Here is a 25,173-nt window from a genome sequence, read left to right on the forward strand (position 1 = left end):
TATATGTATAATGTAATCCAGAATGGAGCATTAATAGTTTTTGCAATATCTTATCTTTGCTTATGATATGAAAATATATTTGATTACTAACAGTCCTTGAGTATCATATCCATTATGATATATGTATATGAAACTCAACAAATTTCTTGTTGATTTTGGGGAAAACAAAGCATTTTCTAATTGAGCTTTGTACCATTTGGTAGTGCTAAATTACATTTTCCCACTCTTTCTATCAAGTTTGTAGGACCAGATATTGTATTGATGATCTCTTTTGTTGGTTTCAGTTTATAAAATTTTTTGTTAGATCTAAGTATAGTATGCGTGGCTCCACTATCTGCTATACATATATCTTCTTCATTTGTTTGATCTTGTGCTCCAGTGACTTTCATTTTAAATCTTAAAAATATTAAGAAAAATAATAAGTGTAAAACAAATACATTATGATATTTTAATAAGAACTTTATTTAATTGAAAAAAAAAACATTACATGAAGAAAAACACATAATTGAAGATAATGAGAAACCCACTTAATTATTGAATATAATTATTGTCTTCAAGCAACATTTGTTTCAGAGTTCTACATCAAAGTCTGCAATGTTCAGCTCAGCATTGAGATCATCAAAGGTATCAACATGTTTCACTTCTTTCTCTTTTCCTTTGAGAGACGTTTGGTGTCGGCTACACATATGTGGAGCTGTGCGACAAGCCTTTGACCAGTGGTTTGTACTTCCACATTTAAAACAGGAAGTGCAATTGTTTTCGGACCAACTAGCTCATTCCATTTATTGTGTTGGTTGGAATTGTTATTTTGTGGAACATGGTAATTATTGGCTCTCTGGCTATGACCACGGCCACGGCCACGACCGTAAGAATTAGTGTTCCATTTAAATGAATGGTTACGACCATTAGAATGTTTTTTGTCAAAATAACCACGGCCACGTCCACGACCCTATTCCCATTTATGACCAGAATTTTTATGAGAATTTTTGTAAGCAATATATACTTCTCGTATTGCTAATGAACTTGTGGGATGAGATTGATGATTTTTCATCAATAATTCATTACTTTCCTCTGCTACAAGGAGTAATGCATTTAGATCAGAGTATCTTCTAAAATTCTGCAATCGATAATGTGTTTGCAAGTTTATATTTGATGCATGAAATGTGGAGTAAGTTTTCTCTAACTTTTCTTCCTCTGATTTAGGATGTCCACAAAATTCTAGCTTTGAGGAAATTCGGTATAAAGCAGAGGTGTAATCATTTACCCTCTTAAAGTCTTGGAACCTAAGACTGTTCCATCATCTCTAGAAGTATGAAGTAAAACTTCCCTTAGATGATCAAATCTGTTTTTCAAATCTTCTCAAATCATATATGGGTTATCACAATTAAAATACTCATGATGTAGTAATTCATCAATATGTTTATGGATGAAAAATCAGCTTTTGCATTATCCTGTACAGAGCACTCATTGTCTTCTTGGATTGTTTCTAACACATCCATTGATTGCAAATATCTTTTGACATTTGTTGTCCAAGACATATAGTTTTCTCCAGAAATGTTGAGTGCAGGGAATTCAAGTTTTGTGATTTTTGACATTTTGTTGCTAAACATAATAAAGAAAATAAGAAGATAAATATTATAATCCATATATATCAATCAACAATTGATACAATACATTGGTAGAGCTATAAACATAAAAAGAAAAAGAAAATGTCGAAATCTTCAGGTGAGAGATTAAAAAGTAGAATGAGAAGTAGTATAAGCATTATAGTGACCAACACCAAAACCGGGTGAATCATTTTGAAAGCTTTATCTTGGATAAACTTAAGAAGAAGAATATTTGTTGTAAATAAAATGGAGTTGATAATTAGTTATTTATGGTGAAAATTTATAACCGCTTTACAACGATTATATTACCGTTTTATAACGGTAATATCACCGTTTGTATATGTGTGTGTGTATCTATATATATATAATATTAATTATTTTAAAGTAGGGTAATAAATAAGATATTAAATATAGTTTATTTTATAATAAAAATATATGAATAGTATGCACAATAATAAGAATAGAATTGTTAGTATATATAAATATAACTTCTAAATGAAATATTAGTGTGCATATATAAATAAAAGTTAGTTGCGATGAAAGTAAAAATTAGATGCATTATGAAAAGTTAGAATAGTTATCAATTTCTAATAACAATGTTTATACACATTATTGTTATTACTTAGTATATGTATATGCATATATATATATATATATATATATATATATATATATATATCTAATGTACATAATTAAAGAAGTGTTTATGATGCTTATGTGGATACCTTTATGCCTATTATCTTTCTTGATTAGGATATAAGTGGCTCGTGCTGATAATGTGTTATGATATTAGCCCTAACTATAAAAAGATTATTAGAGTAATATGTGAACTTGAAGTTAACAAAGAAACAAGAGAATAAGAAAATAGACAATTCAGTAACTGTCAATGTGTATCTTCTTATGTTACATGAGGTAAATATATATACTATTGGAATTACTATTTAGGAGACATAAACATATAATTGGTGTTGAAAATTTTCATCCATCACATGGATATATTTTTCCTACATGTTTATAACATCTGACGAAAAAGATAAACATTTAAAACGGGTAGATAACACTACATTACATGATCAAACTCAATAACCAAAATTAAATTCCAAACTCTTAAGACCTCTTTTCGACTATAATAACAAGCAAATACCAGCCAATGATTATGAGATCGAATCACTATGTATAAGTTAAATGTATCTAACGACTTTAAGTTTTTTTCGAATTTCAAACTAATTTTTAGGGCTTTTGATCGGAAGGAGGATGCTGATCGATTGATGCAAAACTTAACTCGAAATGATACTCCAACATATTAATTTTTGTTAATTTGAAGTTAAAAACCCGATTTGAAGCACTAATCAAGCCGTTTGGAGCATCGTTTCAAGATAAGTTTAACATCAATCGACTCGTATCCTCCTACCGATCAAAAGCCCTAAAAATCAGTTTGAAATTTGGAAAAAACTTAACGCCGTTAGTTTTTTTTTAACGGAGGACCGTTAAGATCTAATTTTTTTTAAATTTGGGACTGGTGGTGGGAATAAACTAAACTGAGATTATTATCGGCCAATAGTATTTAGTTGGGGTTATTAAAATCCAATTTGCCTATTTTAAAAAACATGATATTTTTCAACTTGTTAGAAAGAGTTGTAAAATGGAGACATGCCTTCAAGTTCAACCAGAAAAGCACATAGGGCTAGATCACAGTCACCTAATTTGTGGTTCGCTCCGGTATGTTTAATAGTTTAACTGAAAAATAAAAAACGCCATGTCACATCACTGTCATGTAAGCATTAGGGCTCCCGCTAACTTTTCCATAAAGAATGTGTAATGCTAAAAATGATTTGATTGGTTAAGAAAAGACCTAGCCCCACAACCAAACCCTCAAACCCACCAATAGATTGACGCTCTTGCCCTTTTGTCGTCCCTACCTATTGTGTAATAGTGTTTAACGTCATAAAATGTTGAGGTGTAGTGGGGCATTAGCCCACTACATTCGGTCTAACTTGTAGTAAAGCCATCACCAATTGCGTTGTCATTACTCCCATCGTCTCTCGTAAGTGATAACCCATTTAATCATCAAAATGGATCTTTTATATTTCAAAAACTATAATCAAGGACTTAAGGTGAATAAGGAGGACTTTAAAGTAAAGCTTATTGCAAAATTTTATAGAAACATGATTTATATATTTTCTATAAAGAACTCACTTGATTCATAGTTGGCACTTTATATGCAAGCATTTTAAAATTTAAAGGCTTTATCCGGTTAAAAATGAATTTTATTTGTAGGCAGATTAAGAAAAAAAATAAAACAAATCAAAAGTGTGTTTTACGATTTTATCAGTAGGGTTGAGTTATAATAAGAAGATTAGTTTTCCTAAGAATGATAAGAAATAATCTTGGCCATTCATTTAAAATTGAATTGTTGAGATTAGATTAGATAGATCATAAAGTGTATAACAAGGGTAATGGCATAATAGAGATAACACATTTGTTGACTTTCTCTTCCACATGCAAGGCACATGTCAAATACCCCCATCATTTTAAAACGCTCATAACTTTTTATACGACATTTTTTTTTCAATACAATTTCACCATAATAACGAGTGTTTTTTTATCTTTTATATGAGTACCATATTGTTATATAAAAATAAAAAAAAATTCTTGGGTTTTTTACAAAGTGTGTTTTATCAAAATTGTGTGTTACAAAATTGTTGTGTGTTACAAAATTGTGTTATACAAGTGTGTTTTATTTTTCATAGTGTTTTTGCATTGTGTTTTTTACATCGTGTAATTTAATTGTGTTTTTCATTGTGTTTTATTTTCATAGTGTTTATTCCATTGTGTTTTTTACATTGTGTCTTTTTCATTGTGTTTTTCATAGTGTGTTATTTTCCGACGAAATTTCCGAAGCCTTTTCCGGCAAGGTGGTGGTGGTGGGTGACGGTGGGTGGTGGTGGTTGTAGGAGATAAGTGAAAATTTAAGTGGGTTTTAATTAAGTGGGTTTTTGAAATTAAATTAAGTGGTTTTCAATATTAAGGTATTAGACAAAAATATCCTCCTTCCTAGCCTTCTTAGGATAATCAAACTTCTTATTTGATCTTTTCTCTTTATCAGTAAGTCAAGTTGGCATGCTTTTTCATAGTTTCTAATTAAACTTTGGTGAAAATTAAACAAGCAAGTCTGGGTGGTGTAGTCGGTTATCACGCTAGTCTCACACACTAGAGGTCCCCGGTTCGAACCCGGACTCAGACAAATTGTTTTGTGGTATATTATACTTTTTGTCCATAGTCCATACTCAATTTTTAGTCGATAACGGGTTGAGAGAGTTTTTCTTTGGCCCTTGACATCTTAGGGACGACTTTAATAATCAAATCCCATATTATATGGCATTAAAAATATTTTTACATGGTACTTTAAATTTGTTATAAACTTAGACCTATTAAAATTCGGAATTGCTAGAATTTGATATTTTAAAGTGAATTTGACAAGTTTGAGAGCAGGTTTCTATAGAGGTAGGGTACCAAAAAGACGCGAATACCTTTAAGGAATACCCGTGGGTCAATCAGAAGTCCCTCATAAAGCACCCGCGGGACATATAAACTATCTGCACAATCATTTGAGGAAGAAACACCCTCATAGCACATGCGGAAGCATCATAGCACCCTCAAAAATCATCTGCAAGAAGGAATATCCTTCCGCGTAAATAACCACGAGGTAATGCTCCGGGACAGCTGTCAATAACCAATTACTTTCTGTCACACTCTCAACATCCACTAACGGAGTTTTACCGTCAGAGGGTGTGAACTAACAGGATCGGAATCATTAGTTATAATCAAACCATAAAAACGTGTAAATGAAAATAAGTGCGGAAGCGTAAAAACCAAAAGATAAAAGTTGCGTCACGCAGGACGACTCAAAACCCCATAATAACAGTTTAAAATCAGGTTGCATAAACAAAAGCGTTTCAAACAATGCATGATCCTATACCGCGCGCCCGCCTCGGCTACCTGAGAATAACATACTAAAAGTGTCAACACGAGGTTGGTGAGTTCACAAGTTTATATAAAATAAAGCGTTTAGCGTTTGCGTTCAGCGTTTTGCGTTACCAGATAATGTTATGTCAATTATATATCTATAGGTAGCTAGCCTATAAAACAAGTATTACTAAGTGTTCGACACCGAAGCTGTCTGTTTATCATTTGCCTTGCCACCAGGTCTATCCCGACCATGGTATGTGTTTAGCCAAGATTACACCCACTCGACCTCCAGTCGAGTTTAGCGTTGGGTGGGGTTTGTCAAACCCAGTAGTACTACTCAACAATGGCTCGCTATTATCCAATACTAAACGGTTCGATGTGAATGAAGGACTTTAGTTATTGCGTTTGCCACTTAGTCTTTACAAGTGATATATAATTTATATTAACAAAATCTTAAATGCGTTTTCGGAGTATGTTATCTCCCCAAGTGAAAAGCGTTTGAAAATAGTTTAGAGGGGTAAGTGAACTCACTGTTTGCGAAGAATTCCCAAAATAAATCACCAAAGGATGCGCGTCACAGAAAAACTCTCTCTAGCGTTCTAAAACAACAAAGAGATTTTTCTAAGTGTCGGAACTATTATCGAGTCTCTAGACTCGGCACATAATACCTATGCACACAGTATGTTTCGTGTTTCGTTTGTGAATCGTGTGTGACTTTAACAAGTACATTTGTGATACATTACATGTGTGAGCAATTATTTACGTGTCATGTATTAATAATGTACATCACTAGCAATTACTCCCCGTGAGGGCAATTTGGTCAACACATAACAATTAACTAGCAATTATTCCCCGCAAGGGCAATTTGGTCAAAACACGACAATTAATTAGCAATTATTCCCCGCAAGGGCAATTTGGTCAAAACACGACAATTAATTAGCAATTACCATGTTTCATGCAACTTTTACAAAATTCAGCAACTAGTTTCTTAATGACAGAATTCTACTTGTAAAACTAGTCTATTCCACCGATCATAGCATCTCAATTAATTTACCAAAAATCATCACAAAAGCATACATGTATTAGGTTTCCAGAACATATTTTATTTTATTTTTATTCCACATATGTTTCTCACAGTGATCAAAACATTACAGCAAACTCATAACAGTCAAATTCATGCGCAACAGAATGTTACTTGAAATTCCCGTTAAACGAAAAATCCTACAAATGCAAGACCACTTGGGTTAGGTTCCTAACTCAACAAGTCAACTTACAGAAGTGGAACCAACCCAATTGGTCTCGCAGTTCATGAGATATAACATTTACAAAACAACCTAACAGCAGGTCTAACAACTCAGCTTTGCACAACGTTTTTGTAAAATCATAAAGGTTAACTTTTACACGTCCAAAAATTGCAAATTTATATTCTTTAGAAACTAGACTCAACCTAGTTTACTGTAGTATCAATAATCTCAACCAATTTTCACATTTACACCCAGATACAGTCAATTGAACATCAACAACACAATCTGTCCAGAAACTGTTTGCAACAAAACTCAACATATTAACCATCTATAGACCACAATTCATTCATATAACATTCTAGACACCATAATCACTATCCATGCATATCAATTACACCATACATACATGGTTAGGGTTTTATTTGATCTCAAAATCAAAGACACAACAATTAACATGTAATAATATCAATTCTAGTTATCAAATCATCATCAATACATCATCAAATCAAACGAATCATATGAACACATTATATGGAGATTTTCGGAATCTAGGGTTTGTAATTAACCCATTAAAAATTAAAATTAAGTATAAAGGATGCATAGGATAGTCGTTTATACCTTCCTAGCACCTTAATCTTCGATCAAACTTGAACAATCTTGATTGTATGTGTGTGTATGAAGGTCGACGGCTGCCAAAGGAATGAGAGGGAGGGCCGATCGGTTTTGGGAGGAGAGAAAGAGTGTTAGGGTTTTAGGTTTATGTTATTATTTATAATAACATGTTACACTTTAGTCCCTCAACTTCCAAATGTTACTTTTCTAGCCTAAATAACTAGTTCTAGCACATTGAGTTAACGTTTATACAATGTTATCACATAACATATAAGTCTAACACATAATTATCACATAATTATTGTTTTGACGTTTTTCGTTTATTCACCAATTGTTTGCGTCAACTCGTTTGCGTTTCGGTGCAATTTCCGAAAGACTACACATGTAGTAATTGTCAAGCGTCATTTAAACCCTAGTTTAAATGTAGTGAGGTGTGCGTTATAGATTCAATGATCTTTAAGTTTGAATTAACGGAGTTGAGTTAACGGAGTTAACCTGAAATTGACGATTGTCACACTTTCTAGAAGATTTGCCAAGATGCTCTCTTGGGCAATACGTGATCATTCGGCCAATCAGCCAGTAACACGTGGCAAGATCGTTATAACCGTGCACATGGCCAATATTACCCCGTTAACCAATGATAGAGAGACACGTGTCCAGGTTGTTATACATGCACATGCAACGTATAAGCTAAACCTATCATATAAGGACACGCGTCCAGACGGTTATACAGGCATCTTCTTAAGGGACAACTGGCCCAATCACCTTCCCACACCCTTCGGCCATACATACCCTCTCAATCATCATGAGGTATTCATTCACTCACACTGTACTCTCTCAATTTACTTAAGTACTTTATTCTCATCAGAACTGTACTTATTCTCACGCCGGAGGGTGGTTACGGGAAGAACCCCCCCCCCCTCTTGTCCTTCCCGTAACGAGCTCACGGTGTTTGTTTTGCAGGTCTTCGTCACTAGACTTTGGGCAATTGAGTTCATATCATATTGGCAGTTAACCATATCCTACCCTGTTGACTCATCGGATCTAGGACCCATTAGTGGGGAGTAGATCCGTGATTCTTCGGTTTCTATGATTGAAGTCTCAACGATTAGTTTAGCCACCAAGACATAAACGAGGATATCTTAGGCTTTTATAATAGTATATGGGGCTGCAAATATCAAAACCCATCCCAAACGCGACGAATTACCATCTTTGTTGATGATGATATCTTAGACGCCATAATAGATAGTCGTAGCTTTACAATTTTCCGTGCACAGCGTAGCAACTAGACATGCACAAAATCAGGTATTAATTAAACCCGGAGCTGGTAGGAACCGATTCCGGGTATGGTCAACAAAAGTCAAACCAGGTTCGGGTAGGAACCAATTCCGGGTATTTGACCGGTTCTTCCGGATTTTTTTCGGGTTTTGACCGGGTATTTCCGGTTCCGGTTCCGAGTATGGTTTCGGGGAGAAATCCTATACCTGGTCCTACCCGCGGGTCGGGTACAGGTAGGAACCGGTTCCGGGCTAGGTACACCGGGTCGGGTCGGGTCGGGTCCGGACCTGGTCTTTTTGTGCACCTCTAGTAGCAACATTTGGTTTTTGACAATTGCAGCTACGATTACCAAAATAAGGAAATAGTACAACACTGACGATAACATCAAACATTCCATTTGTTACAACTATGAATCACCCCCACTAGTCCTCTAATGTTGTATGGGGTAATTAATTAATACAAATCACCTTTTGGGTAATCAAATATAAACCACAGTTTTAAGTACAATGTTTGAGATAAACACTTGACAAACTAGCTTGTTTTGGCCTTGGGAATCTTCCTTGATTTCTGAAGCGATATCGAGTGTTTCATCCCTACGAAAAATAACGCTGCTCCCAGCAAAGCCATATTCTGCTTTCAAAAGACAAAACCAGTACAAAAAAAATTAAAAACATATATAAATTGCTGTAAAATAGGCTACTTATATCTTTGTTGTTTGGTTTAAAATGGAACTACAATGACAATAATTAAAGAAAAGCATTTTACTAAAAGTAATGAAGCAAAAAGATGTTAACCTGTGTGAACTTTGAAAAAAGTAGGCTGAATCCTATGTCTTCAGCGTCATAGTTATAGAAATCATACAATATAGGTGTAAAAATAAGCTGGTGCAGAGCCTGCAGGCAGATCAAATAAATACAAGAGACTGAAGAGAGAAAAAAACTGTCAAAAAGAGCTTCTAGTAACACAAACTATGGTTATTTACCAGCAAAATGGCACCGAGGTAGCTACCAAATATGAAACCAACGCCACCTAAGCCTTGAAGAACAATCATTGTTGCAACAACATGTTTGGTCTGTTCAAAACAAGGCTCAATTTTCGTTGCATAAATTAAGTGCATATTATATTATTATAGTGTGAAAGTAAATGAAGAGTGCCAGAGAAAAAACTCAAAAATAAATTAAAAACTTAAAACTGTTTATACATAAATGAATGAAGAGATACTTACATCGACTTCAGGAACTCTTATGCCAACTTTGGAGGTAATCAATTTAGTGAACACATTAAGCTTTGATTCAAGAACCTTTACAACTGGTCCTCCATCAGTTCCAAATTCCTGATACCTAAAATAGACGAATCATTCCAATAAGTATAATAAGCAATTAGAAGTGTTTTTTAATTTATTTACTGCTCTTTCTGTCAACAGATATACAGAACCAACTCAAGTATGGCTAATTGTACAGTCTTATCAGTAACTAATGTCCTGATTTAGTTGATAATATAATAGGAACTTGTACGCACCATAGTTCCTCAAAAACAAGCAAAAAAGTATTGTCCTCACAAGAACAAGCAATTTTCATTTTCTTCTGACAGTCACATATTAACAAATCACAACTTGTCTAGAACTACAACTTCTCAGAAATGTATAGAGTTTTTTTAGGTTTTTTTGGTTAATATGCATCACATCTCCAATTGATGTCCAAAAAATCAATAATGTAAGCAGCATTAACAGTAGAATTAGCAATTTATGACATGGACATGTTAACATGACACGAAACGACACAGGGTTAAACAAGTCTAAGTTTGAGCTTAACACGTTCAGTGTCTTAAACAGGTCGACACGATTAACTTCGCGTCTGAACAGGTTGGTTACCTGTTTATATTTTTACTTAAAAAAAATACAATATATGGCCTATGGCTTAGTTACCTTACACCCCGGCCCGGCCCGGCCCTTACATCCTAAACCAAACCATAAATTTATTTTTGAATCCAGTTCTCGAGCTCCAATTCTACACATGTGATATTTATCGTGTCCCTAAACAGGTCACGTCAAGTAACTTGTTTCTAAACAGGTTCGTGTTAGTGTCTAACACCACAGATAATCATGTCTTATCGTGTCATGTCTAACCTGTTATACCAGCCCAAACGGTAGCAACAAACCGGTAAACAAGTGGAACAAACTAATTAAGTCATTAGCAACCTATAAATTAATACGAGTACGAACCACATCTACTATCCGTTACTTTCACATATTCGCAACAACGAGAACCAGCTCAACATAACGGCAAAATCTATCATATCAATTATTAACAAAACTGAAGCGATATGCAATTATTACAGGATAAAAGCTAAGTAACAGAATAACTGAACCGTTACGAACCGGATCTGTGAGCATAAAAGGAGTAGTAATCAGAGGGTAAAAAGAGTAGTTACAATTTATAAGCAGATAATATGAAGAACGAAGCGAAGAGAAGCCTTCCGATGAACAAAGTGAACGCCATTAAACCCTAGGTCAAGCTGAGAGGAAGAGACTATTATTATTATTATTATTATTATTATTATTATTATTATCTAACAAACTTTTATTAATATCTTCGCCGTCATCGACGTCAATCAGCAGTCGGATAAAATAAAATAAATACTTATGAGAAAGAGACGGGGAATGCATCTAGTTTACTAGGGGCGTTTAACGATTCGTCTAGCGATTTATTCGATTTGTTTAATTTGATTTGTTCGATTATGAGATTTTTGTACCTCTAAGAAAATCGAACCTAACCAAATTCGAAAAGGGGAAAATCGAACCGTAATCAAACCGAATTCTGGTTCATTTACAACGAACAAATTGATTCAAACCGTATTAACCGAATTCATCCAAAACAACAATTTGGCTTGAATTTAATTTTTGTTAGTGTTCCGGATTCGAGCACCGTTAATGGCCATAATAAACAAACACAAGATATACATCCTAAAACTAAAAGTTAAAGGCCACAATAACTACATGGAACTGTCGCTGAGTCGACGAATGATTAGTGATTATGATTATGATTTATGAGTACATAAAAGATTTAGAATTCTGGGCATGGGCATTGAGCTAAATATTGTCAATGGTCCATATCTACTATTATAATAAACAAAAATGATGGTTCAATCACATATCCTTCAATTAGCCTAAATTTTGTCAAGTGTCAACCCTATCTTTTCATATTTAATTCCTAATTATTTTATTAAAATAAATCATTTAAAACCTTCAATAACTAATCCAATTATTATCCTTATATCATATCAAAACACTAGAATTCTAATATGTTTTTTTTCATGTAATATTTAATTTTAACAAAAAGAATGTTTCTCGTAATGATATCCTTTTACAATATTTGTATTAAATTTTTAGTATAACATTCCATTGTTTTTTACAATTTTATGACTTACACAAAGTAATAGTCTTAATAATTTCATGTTAAAAAGTGAATACTTTAAATTTTGTATTTTATCTTATTTTTAATTTAAATTATAAACTATAGTTAACACTTTAATTCTAGAAAATCATTCATAATTTTTAAAATCTTTCACTTCCCAACTATAACTATAACTTCTATTATATTCCAAATAAAATAATAATAATAATAATAATAATAATAATAATAACAACAACATGCTAAAAGACATAAAAAATAACTTTTATATAATCTTACTATTCTATGTTTTATATTAAAATTGGTTTATTTTACATTAAAAAACAAATGTTTAATTGTTATAAATTTTGGACAACCATCCAACAACGGTAATTTTCATTGTCAACCATGCAGTATTACATGTTCATGTGCATCAAATCTAGATAAATACATTTTCAGGAAAAATATATGTTAATATAACAAAATATTCGATGGTCGTTGTTATCCAAAACATATAATGGTTTCATGTTGTTTGGGATGCTTTTTTACTTTGAAAAATTGAATATGTTTTTTATATTTAAGATGATGTTTATTATGTTTTAAAACACTTTTTCAATTTTTGTGGATTAGCATTGTTTTAAACTTTTAATATCTGGTGCTTTGCTTATATATATATATATATATATATATATATATATATATGTGTGTGTGTGTGTGTGTGTGTGTGTGTGTGTGTGTGTGTATACATACTAGTTTTTAACCCCTCGTATTACGGGGGTTGTTTTATATGTTTATTCTAATATTTATTTATTTTCTAAATTTAAATTTTTTTATTGTATAAAAGTTAATAATATACTTATGGTTCCTATTTTATAGGATTTTTTACATCAATAATTTGTTGAGAATAATTTTTAATTTAATTAGATGTTATAACCCGTTTAAGGAATATCTGGGTTAGGTAAGACCCATACCCATGAATTTGGGTCAAATGTATGAGAAGCTTCCATTTAAAAATCTAAGCAAATCTGGTGACTCCAAAAAAGGGGGAGCGACCACATCGCGACACGTAGGATTTTTATATCTTCGTTTATATATATTATAGATATATGTGTATATATATATATATATATATATATATATATATATATATATATATAGGGTTAGTATCCTTTAAAAACTCTAATTTGGTTAAGAACTAAAAACTAATATGAACCAAATATTTTGGTTAATATGAAAGTTTTAAAAATAAACAGTTAAGGGTATGATGGTAATTCATGTAATTGTCTCTTACCAAATTAAATAATTAATTCTCTCTCTTCTTTTCTCTTTCATATTTTCCATATTTGGTTATTTACAAACTGTTTTTTTATAATAGTCATATTTACAAACTTATCCAATTAATCATTTCATCTCTACTTTCTCATTGCCAAGGAGGAAGACTTCGAACAACCTGGAACAATATTTACATATATAACAAACTTACATATATGTAAAAAGGAAAACAAACTTCCACATAGTATTTACATTTCTTGTTTAAAATTGAGTCTTTTTTTACGTATATGTATATATATAACAAAAAAAACGTATTGCACGTGTATAACCAAAATGTATATTTACACGTGTATGTAACAAAACAAAATCTACTAACTCAAAAACATTTTTCAAATTGATAATTACACATGCGCACAAAATCAAAGATGTTGATTGCCATAATATAAATGTTTACATACGTTCATATTTTCAAAACCATTCAATAATAAAATAGATTTCTTCATTATTTCCGGTATATTTCCGTAGTGTTTCCAAAACTTTGTGAATGCCTTAGTTCGATTTGCTTGAAATATATTTGTATGTACGTGACTATTTAAACATATATAATATACATGGGTTGGTATTCTTTCAGAACTCCAAAAAAAGTTAAGAATTTCTTGTAACTCATAACAATCAAACATTTTGTTTTTAATTTTTTTTTTCAATATTAACATTGTCTGATACTAGTTTTACAAGTTTTCATATATGTAAAATTTATGTAATAACATATTTACATATATGTAAATAATATTTAGATATGTGTAAAATTAATTTTCATAATTGTAATCGTGATATTAAATATAAAAAGTGATAAAACTACACTCAAATAACGTTAGCATACAAATTTTTTTATAAAGAACATCCATTATTAAGAGTTCCTTCAAGTCCCTAAATAATTTAAGAGTTCTGTAATGATACTCATCCTAATATACGTAACCTATTTATATATATGTATATAATGCAAGAATGTCATGTTATAACCAATTTACATATATATATATATGTATATAATGCAAGAACGTCGTAATAAAAAAGAACACCTAAATATAAAATATGAATACTAATGTTTAGGTGTTGAGAAACATGAATATGAATGAATTAGTTACAATCTTCCATGAGTTTGATATTGAAATTCAATACTTGCTGTGTATATATCTCTATATGAAACATCATCAAAGACATGGGATCAGGGACTGACGACACAGTTGAGAGAAAGAGAGAGAGAAAGTCATATTATAAAAAAGTGATGGTCAACACTTAGGAGAGAGACTGAGTAATTTTCGAAAATATTACTATTAAGAAAGAGAATAAATTTATTTCCTATCATGCCCTTTTATAATTTAACTGTTATTCATAATCTTTTATTTAATTACATAAATGCCATCTATTTTAAACCATTGATCAAGTAATTTGTGGTTCAGATTGGTTCTCAAAGTTCTTAAAAAAATGTGAGTTCTCAATTGATAACAACCCTATATATATATATATAGATAAAGGATCCAATACAAAAATTGGTTATCGTACATTACGTACGCGAGGCTTCCTTTCGTTGATTTCCAATTTCATTAATTTGATCGCGTAAGTTAACAGAAGGATGTTTTTGTCTTTTTACATTATTTTTAAAAGTTAATCGCGCCTGTATAATAAACGGTTTTTGCATATACCCTGTTTTATTGAATTTGATCTTTGTATCCGAAAACTGCTTAACAATTGGCGAGTTGTTGTTCGATTAGCTTTGACGGTCTTCGTTGACTTTTAGCGTCATGTATTACGATCAACAAAGTAAGTAATTGTAGGTTTAATTCTAATCAATTGTTATTTATTTAGCTGTATACTGTAGGTTTAATTGACTTCAAATTAAGTTTTTCGATTTTTAGGTTGTGTTTCCGTTGATTTTTATGATCGATATTGTGTTTTATAGTTTGTCAACTAATTGTGATTCGGTTAGACTTCAAATTATGTGTTTTAATAGCAAATCGTGGATAGGATTGTTGATTTTGTATTCAGAACGTATTAGAATGTATAATTGGTTAGTAATTGTGATTCTGTTAGAACATATTATAACGTATTAGAACGTATTAAATTATTTTTGATGTTTGATTATATTTTAAATTATATTTATTTCCGTATGTATTTTCTAAACTGTAATTAGTTTTTTTAGGCGAATTTTTTGACTTAAATTGCTTTTTGTTTATCAGATCCTTCATCATATGTTGTTATACCGCAAGTTAATGCATCTTGTAAACCTGTAAAAGGAATTATTTTTGAATCTGTTGATCATGCATATGATTTCTATTGTGAATATGCAAAGAAAGCTGGTTTTTGTGTTGGTAAAGGAGGTTCGTATATGAATGACGGTTTATTAAAGTCTAAATATTTTACATGTTCCAAAGAAGGTCATAAACCTACAAACAGTTATGATTCTATGGCTGAAAAAGATGGTTCCAATAGACCGTATTATAAAAGAAGGAAGAGACCAACAATTCGGTGTGGTTGTCGAGCTCAAATTTTTCTAAAATCTGATGATGGTTTGAGGTTTGAAATAAATGATTTTGTCGAAGGACATAATCATGAACTGGTGGATGCAAAAGATATGCATTTTGTTCGATCAAATAGGAAGTTGACTCATGTACAACAAGATATTATATATGAGTTGTCAACATTGAATTTAGGCCCTGTTAAGGCGTTCAATATTATGAGGAAAAAGTGTGGAGGATTTGAGGAAGTTGGGGCTACAAAAGACGATTGTAAGAATTTCAAACAGAGTATAACTTGTTATATTGGGGAGTATGATGTGGAAATGGTTGTACAAAGATTAAGTGGGAAGAAAAACTGTTGTGATGGTTATTCGTTTGAGTATACTGTTAATTCTAATGGTGAATTAGATCGTTTATTTTGGGCGGACGAAATTTCAAAGAAAAATTATTTGGCTTTTGGAGATATTATATGTAAGGCCCCGAACCCGGTGACCCTACTTTAGCGTCAGATTTACTCATAAACACAGTTCTTCAAATCAGAGTTTATTAAAACTTTTCGCGGAATATAAAACATCAATCATTTGTTACAAAACATTAATCTTTTCTTTGATACCATAACACAAAACTTATATTTAAAACATCCTTTCTTCTTCTTCAGATGCCAGCCGTTCAATCCATGCCATGTGCCATCCTCATGCTAACTCTATAATCAGCTCACCTGCGTGCATACTAAAAGTCAGCTACGCTGAGTGAGTTCTAGTTAATCAAGCAACTCATCATACAACCACTACATGCATCATATGCGTATCCGAAGACACGTAGTCCACTATCTAACTTGCTACTGCTTAACCACTTAATTACCCCTATAGCTTAGCCTCTTAATTACCCCTACAGCTTAGCCACTTATGCCACTTTATGCCACTTGATGCCACTTTAATAACGAATATCGTTATGCCACTTTGCCACTTTAATAACGTATAACGTTATGCCACTTTGCCACTTAAATAACGTATAACGTTATGCCACTTTGCCACTTTAATAACGTAAAACGTTATGCCACTTTGCCACTTTAATAACGAAGGCACGTATAGGCTTACCCTACCACGTACTATCGTTATGCCACTAACACTCTTACTAGACTCTTGCCACTTCTAACACGCTCTACCTCTACTTGTCTACAACACGCTTCATATCATTTACATAATAAGCAAGTCACATCAACAATCATACACACATAATAACGATGGCACGTACAGGCTTTCCCTATCACACGCTCAAGTTATGCCACTAACACCCATACTAGACTCTTGCCACTTCTAACACACTCTACCTCTACCTGCCTATATCACACTTCATATCAGTTCAGTATTTACGTAATAAACAAGTCACATCATAACATTCATACACACTATCAACCACTTGGCAATCACTATCCTTGGCGATGCGTGCAATATCCGAAGATCGTTCACGTTCCGACAAGCATTATAAAATATATACCTCGTATAACATCTATAGCATACACTTACCACTTAAGGTAAGTGTATTCACACTTCACATCGAGTATGCACACAGCCCCGAAAACATAACAAGGAAATGGGGCTAGAAACTCACCTGGACTCTGCTTCTTCCTCTGATATCTGTAAATCCCTTCTTTAACTGAGCTCGGCTGACTGTACAAGTTACACGTATCAATACTCGCCTGATCTAATCTGGTGGCCTAGTATTAGCTTACTTTAACTTATCGCTTTTAATTTATTTTCTAATCGAACTTGGCTTTAGGCGAAGTTAAACCTCAGGCGAACTTGACTTTAGGCGAAGTTAAACCTCAGGCGAACTTGGCTTTAGGCGAAGTTAAACCTTAGGCGAACTTGGCTTTAGGCGAAGTTAAACCTTAGGCGAACTTAGCTTTACAGCGAAGTTGTCATCAGGCGAACTTGGCCTCAGGCGAAGTTACCAGTTAGACGAACTTAACTTTACAGCGAAGTTGCCATCAGGCGAACTTAGCTTGCAGGCGAAGTTCATCAGGCGAACTTAGCTTGCAGGCGAAGTTCATCGCTTTGAAGGCGAAGTTGCCCAGATGCAGGCGAAGTTGCCCAGACAGCCGCTGTTCGGTTTCTTTCCAGCATTTTGAGCGATTTTAACACCCTTGCTATGGTTCAATATCACCCACTACGCTTCCCGACCATTTTCGGTCGCTTATACACTAAAAAGCTTGGATCTTGAAACTTCAAAGATCAAGAATCATACCTTTTTGAGCTTGTTTGGATCTCGTTTAACTTGTTAACACAACTAATCGCTCTCTCTCTCTCGGATCTGCCCGTTCCTCTCCTCGGATCTGCCCGGTTTCGGCCGCCGACGAAGTTGTGGTGTATGTGTGTGTTTGGATAATGATAGAAATGAAGATATTTTGGGGTGCTAGGGTATTTATATCCCTGAAATCCCATGGACCTAAGGCCCATTCTCATTTAACCCGTCTCCATTAATCCAACACTAGCCCGACTCATACCAACTCCTACTCTATTATTTATTTCCTGACAACCCGAGTAAACTTCTCTCTATTAGTAAGTAATATAATTAATATCACTTTGAAATTTCGGGATGTTACAAGTCTTCCCTCCTTAAAGAGGTTTCGTCCCCGAAACCTAACTTATTCCCTATAAAAGGAAAACTTCTTATATTTACACGCTTTATTGAATCGCCTTCGCTTTCTGAGTTATCCCTCTTACTCCTGACTTGTAGTCATCGAGCGGTGATCATGTGTTTTAGCTATTACGGTAGCTTGTCTATGAAGCCCTCGATGTACCAAGTCTCGTATCGCCCTCCCGAGGAACCTTGTTTTATATAATAACGCTAACTCCTAAGGCGACGCTTTACCATCACACAACTATTTATCATAACCAACATGCATTCAAGATAAATTCATAGATCGTTCATACAAAAGCATAAGAAGTCACAAGTACTTCATAACATAAAAGGAAATCATTCAAGCTTGCTAAACAAACATAGGTTCAACTGTAACATAAAACACTCTTTAACTACTAAACATAAAACAACTGTGACATGCCACTTATTCTCCTGCAACCTCCTCAGCAGCTAATAGACCATCCTTTCACGCGTTTCCTCTTCCTTCCCCCACTGCCACGGCTTCTCCACACTCCCTAGCTATGTGACCTGACTTACCACACTTGTAACACTTCTGGTCCTCGGTGCATTCACGGGAGATGTGCCCCTTCCTCCCACATCGGTAGCACTGATTTGGACCAGCCTTGCATTCCCCCAAGTGCATCTTCCCGCACACCTTACATGCTTCCCTTCCTGCCATCTTCTGTGTCTTTCTCCCTGCACGCTCCACGACATCCCCAGCTCTTTTAGTTCCCTTCCCTTTTTCCTCATCTTCCACTTCCACATCATCCGCCGCCAGATCATCATAGACCTTCTCCGCCAACTCGACCGCAAACTCAAAGGTAACAGGTTTGTTGGCCCTGACCAACATGCGGACCTTCTGGGGAAGTCCTCTAACGTAGCACTTGATCTGTTTCGCCTCGGTGTTCACCATGTCAGGAACCAGCCTAGACATGCGGTTGAATTCAGTGGTGTACTCACGATGTGTCATCTTGTCCGCCTTTAGATTCAGAAATTTCATCTCGGCCCTCTCAACCTCAGCATCAGCACAGAACCTTTTCATCACTAACTCCTTAAGGTCATCCCACCTCATGGCCTTAATCTCCTCTCGGGTCTTCCTTTGTTCGACAGTTTCCCACCAGTACATGGCCTCATCTTCAAATGACTGAGTGGCATAACCCACTGCTTGGTCGGGACGGCATTCGCTAATGCGGATAACCTTGTCCATAGTGGCTATCCATTGGAGAGTAGCGATTGCGTCTCCCAAACCAGTCAGTTTTGGCGGGTCGCATCCTTTGAAGGACTTATTGTTGCACCCACCTTGGCCTCTTCTCTTGTCATCGACTTTCACAGACTTATCCTCACTCGAGGCCCCTCTTTCTCCTTCCCCGTCCTTCCTACCATCACCACCAGCCCCTTCAGCAGTTCGTTCACGGCTTCCAGCAGGCCCTTCGGGATTCAGGTTCTTCACAGCAGCAACTACAGCTTGAACAATGGCTGCTTGAACTGCAGGGCTAAGTTGAACTTCTTCGTTGTTGTTCTGGTCTCCTCCAGCGGCGCTTCCTTCATCTTCGGTGTGGGAAGCTTCTTCTACCGAGGGTTGCCAGACAAGACGAGGCCTGCCACGACGTCCAGTGCGACCCCCGTTTCCCACAAATTCTCCAACTCCAGCCATCAGTATTCTAGAAGGGACAACACAAACATCATCACTCAATGAACTATTTAGTACAAGGATAGCAAGGCTAACAGGTAATAACAGTGGCCAGCTGTGACTAGCATATCACGTTGCTTTCCGTGTTCTATACACTTCCCTTTATGTGTCTCTTTGTGCTGGTTCTACTTAAGCAATTAGTCAAATCAACAATCAATTATTCCTATCCCTGCCGTTCACGTATCTTTTCTTTCTCATTAACATATATCATTAAATTATACACTTTACCTTTACTGATCTTGCTTGAGCGACACATGGCATTCTTGAACTGGCATCTTCTTTCCTTTCTTACTTAAATCCCATTCTCTGTTCGAGTCTAAGCATGTAGGATGCTTAAATCTCTCGAACTTATGCTCTGATACCAACTTGTAAGGCCCCGAACCCGGTGACCCTACTTTAGCGTCGGATTTACTCATAAACACAGTTCTTCAAATCAGAGTTTATTAAAACTTTTCGCGGAATATAAAACATCAATCATTTTTTACAAAACATTAAATCTTTTCTTTGATACCATAACACAAAACTTATATTTAAAACATCCTTTCTTCTTCTTCTTCAGATGCCAGCCGTTCAATCCATGCCATGTGCCATCCTCATGCTAACTCTATAATCAGCTCACCTGCGTGCATACTAAAATTCAGCTACGCTGAGTGAGTTCTAGTTAATCAAGCAACTCATCATACAACCACTACATGCATCATATGCGTATCCGAAGACACGTAGTCCACTATCTAACTTGCTACTGCTTAACCACTTAATTACCCCTATAGCTTAGCCTCTTAATTACCCCTACAGCTTAGCCACTTATGCCACTTTATGCCACTTGATGCCACTTTAATAACGAATATCGTTATGCCACTTTGCCACTTTAATAACGTATAACGTTATGCCACTTTGCCACTTAAATAACGTATAACGTTATGCCACTTTGCCACTTTAATAACGTAAAACGTTATGCCACTTTACCACTTTAATAACAAAGGCACGTATAGGCTTACCCTACCACGTACTATCGTTATGCCACTAACACTCTTACTAGACTCTTGCCACTTCTAACACGCTCTACCTCTACTTGTCTACAACACGCTTCATATCATTTACATAATAAGCAAGTCACATCAACAATCATACACACATAATAACGATGGCACGTACAGGCTTTCCCTATCACACGCTCAAGTTATGCCACTAACACCCATACTAGACTCTTGCCACTTCTAACACACTCTACCTCTACCTGCCTATATCACACTTCATATCAGTTCAGTATTTACGTAATAAACAAGTCACATCATAACATTCATACACACTATCAACCACTTGGCAATCACTATCCTTGGCGATGCGTGCAATATCCGAAGATCGTTCACGTTCCGACAAGCATTATAAAATATATACCTCGTATAACATCTATAGCATACACTTACCACTTAAGGTAAGTGTATTCACACTTCACATCGAGTATGCACACAGCCCCGAAAACATAACAAGGAAATGGGGCTAGAAACTCACCTGGACTCTGCTTCTTCCTCTGATATCTGTAAATCCCTTCTTTAACTGAGCTCGGCTGACTGTACAAGTTACACGTATCAATACTCGCCTGATCTAATCTGGTGGCCTAGTATTAGCTTACTTTAACTTATCGCTTTTAATTTATTTTCTAATCGAACTTGGCTTTAGGCGAAGTTAAACCTCAGGCGAACTTGACTTTAGGCGAAGTTAAACCTCAGGCGAACTTGGCTTTAGGCGAAGTTAAACCTTAGGCGAACTTGGCTTTAGGCGAAGTTAAACCTTAGGCGAACTTAGCTTTACAGTGAAGTTGTCATCAGGCGAACTTGGCCTCAGGCGAAGTTACCAGTTAGGCGAACTTAACTTTACAGCGAAGTTGCCATCAGGCGAACTTAGCTTGCAGGCGAAGTTCATCAGGCGAACTTAGCTTGCAGGCGAAGTTCATCGCTTTGAAGGCGAAGTTGCCCAGATGCAGGCGAAGTTGCCCAGACAGCCGCTGTTCGGTTTCTTTCCAGCATTTTGAGCGATTTTAACACCCTTGCTATGGTTCAATATCACCCACTACGCTTCCCGACCATTTTCGGTCGCTTATACACTAAAAAGCTTGGATTTTGAAACTTCAAATATCAAGAATCATGCCTTTTTGAGCTTGTTTGGATCTCGTTTAACTTGTTAACACAACTAATCGCTCTCTCTCTCGGATCTGCCCGTTCCTCTCCTCGGATCTGCCCGGTTCCGGCCGCCGACGAAGTTGTGGTGTATGTGTGTGTTTGGATAATGATAGAAATGAAGATATTTTGGGGTGCTAGGGTATTTATATCCCTGAAATCCCATGGACCTAAGGCCCATTCTCATTTAACCCGTCTCCATTAATCCAACACTAGCCCGACTCATACCAACTCCTACTCTATTATTTATTTCCTGACAACCCGAGCAAACTTCCCTCTATTAGTAAGTAATATAATTAATATCACTTTGAAATTTCGGGATGTTACATTATATCATTTGATGCAACATTTAAGACCAACAAGTATGTCAATTTAATACATTTGTTTTTTAATTTTTTATTTTTTTACATATTTTTTTTAATTCGTTTTCTAATAATTTTATTTTTTACAGGTACAATATGGTTTTTGTACTATTTACTGCCATTGATAATCACTGTTGTAATGTTATAGTTGGTGTTGCGTTATTATCATCTGAATCTATTGAATCTTATTCATGGCTTTTGAAAGTTTTTCTTGATTCTTTCGGTATTGCCCCAAAGGTGGTTGTTACTGATCAAGATCCAGCAATGAAGCAAGCAATCTACTTTATTTTACCAAAATCGAGACATCGGTTATGTATGTGGCACATTATGAAAAAACTTGCTGATAAGGTAACTTTTTTTAATGTATTCAATATTCTATGCATATGTTTCAGAACGTATTAGAATGTCTAAACATATTAGTATCCATCATTATTTGATAGCTGCATATTTTTTAAATGTGTTAGAACGTTTAAGGACGTATAAACATATTACTGTTTTAGTATATTTAATATTTGTATTAGTGTTAGAACGTGTATAACAAACTAGCATGCATCAGTGTGTTTTAAGTGTGAATTATTTAACGTATAAGAACGTGTTTTTTAACTGATGTTGATCTTATTACCAAATTATGTAACAGGTTGGTGCTACCCTTTGTAACAATGAAGATTTTAAACGTAAAATATGTGACATTGTTTGGACGGATGCAATTTCTCAATTTGATTTCGAAACGCAATGGGAACTTATAATGAAGGAATATGATCTTGAAACAAATAAATGGTTGTATGACATGTTTGAAATGAGATATGATTGGATTCCTGCTTATTACATGGATGAGCCGTTGTCTGGTCTTATGAGAACTACATCGAGATCAGAAAGTGAAAATCATTTTTTTTTTGTCAAGTTTCTAACTCACAGTTATCACTAGTTGAGTTCTTTAGTCATTTTGATCATTGTATGGAGATACAAAGGCACAAAGCTAGGGAAAATGATCATGATACAAGATACACGCATCCATATCCGGTTAGTGAAAACCCTTTTGAGAAGGAAGCAAAACTGATGTATACAAAGGCTATCTTTAATGATTTCCAAGATGAAATGTATCATATTAGGAGCGGTGTAGCATGTTTGAAATCAACTGAAGAAGAAGATTTTGTGAGGTTTTAAGTATTTGACTTTAATGCATACGTTCTAGGCTGTTTGGAGGTATGAATTAGTTAAAGATTCTATTTATTTTTTTTGCTTGAACGTTTTAGAACGTATTAAAACATTTTTTTTAAAGTTTATTTGAATTTTTGACAGAATGTTTTAAAGTATTTTAATATATTTTTGTGTGTCAGTTTTTGTATAAAAAGGAAGGTGAGGAAGGAATTGATTCGACGATTTCTTGCGGATGCAAAAGATTTGAACATTATGGGTTATTGTGTCGTCACAGCCTTTATATTTTAAATTTGCTTAGAGTTACAAGATTTCCAAAGAAATACATAGTCGATCGTTGGAAGAGAGATGCTGGTGTTAATCCTAGAACTGCTCCAATTTCAACTTTTGGTAATGACAAAAATTGTCAAAGAGATCGCAAGGGAAATAACATTGGCTGGCAAGTATCTCATAAATAGCTACGCAACTGATGTTGATGAACTTACTAAAGTCAGGGATCAAATGAACATTATGATCAAACAAGCCGATGAGACAAGATACAAAAGAACTCATTTATCAAAAAGGGATATGTTTGCTGCTATTCTAGGGTATGATCAACCATCAGAGGTGACTGTCCGTGTGCCTAGTGGTATTAAGAATAAGGGTTGCGGGTCACATAAACGGATTAAATCTCATAAAGAGATTGCTATAAGTCGGTCTGGGAAGAAATATAGGGAATGCAAAGTTTGTCATAAACATGGTCATAACAGTCGAACTTGTCCTCAACTTCAAGAAGAATAGTTTTTAGCGTTATTGTTTTGTTTATATTTTTTCTGTTTTATATTTCATAGAACGTGCAAGTTTGTATACTGGAACGTATAAGAAAATGTTTTATATTTCATGGAACGTGCAAGTTTGTATAATGAAACATATAAGAACGTGTAAATAAACTGATACTAAAAAGATTTTATATTAAATCCGGTTGAAAAAGGAGGTTACAAAAGAGGATCATATTTAACCTATTCACAAACTTATTTTATTCTACCACACCATCACCACACCACCACACCACACCATCACCACATCACACCACCACACCAGCAATCAACAGGAAACCCTAGTTGTCGAGGATCTCTTCGGCCCCTTCACGCTTTACTCTTTTATTCACCGTCACCTTGTGAGCTGTTCTCTCTAGAACATCTTGAAGTTGTCTATAGTATGAAGCTTGCCTTTCCAGGTAGGTTATTGCCTGTGTCTTGAATGTGCTATCTGGTTGCTTC

General features: G+C 34.7%; 2 protein-coding genes and 1 non-coding gene across 3 annotated transcripts; 2 read left to right on the forward strand and 1 right to left on the reverse strand.

The window, feature by feature from the left end:
* The first annotated feature begins 4,777 nt into the window (after positions 1–4,777).
* TRNAV-CAC (transfer RNA valine (anticodon CAC)) lies at positions 4,778–4,851 on the forward strand. The gene has a single exon. It is a non-coding gene; the product is annotated as a tRNA-Val (tRNA).
* A 4,213-nt stretch (positions 4,852–9,064) lies between these two features.
* Positions 9,065–11,317, reverse strand: LOC143532307 (uncharacterized). Its single transcript, XM_077027395.1, has 5 exons — positions 11,141–11,317; positions 9,936–10,050; positions 9,693–9,782; positions 9,505–9,603; positions 9,065–9,340 (listed from the first exon to the last, which is right to left on the reverse strand). Exons 1-5 carry the CDS (start codon positions 11,206–11,208, stop codon positions 9,242–9,244), a joined length of 471 nt encoding a protein of 156 aa, XP_076883510.1. The 5' UTR covers positions 11,209–11,317; the 3' UTR covers positions 9,065–9,241.
* Positions 11,318–15,173: 3,856 nt separating this feature from the next.
* LOC143532292 (protein FAR1-RELATED SEQUENCE 5-like) lies at positions 15,174–23,923 on the forward strand. The gene is made up of 5 exons (XM_077027381.1): positions 15,174–15,192; positions 15,609–16,286; positions 22,908–23,107; positions 23,397–23,604; positions 23,661–23,923. Exons 1-5 carry the CDS (start codon positions 15,174–15,176, stop codon positions 23,921–23,923), a joined length of 1,368 nt encoding a protein of 455 aa, XP_076883496.1.
* Positions 23,924–25,173: the final 1,250 nt, after the last annotated feature.

The sequence above is a fragment of the Bidens hawaiensis genome, unplaced genomic scaffold (genome assembly GCF_021521415.1).
Source record: "Bidens hawaiensis isolate Kalapana, Puna unplaced genomic scaffold, B.hawaiensis_p1.1 tig00009443_1, whole genome shotgun sequence".
NCBI lineage: Eukaryota > Viridiplantae > Streptophyta > Magnoliopsida > Asterales > Asteraceae > Bidens > Bidens hawaiensis.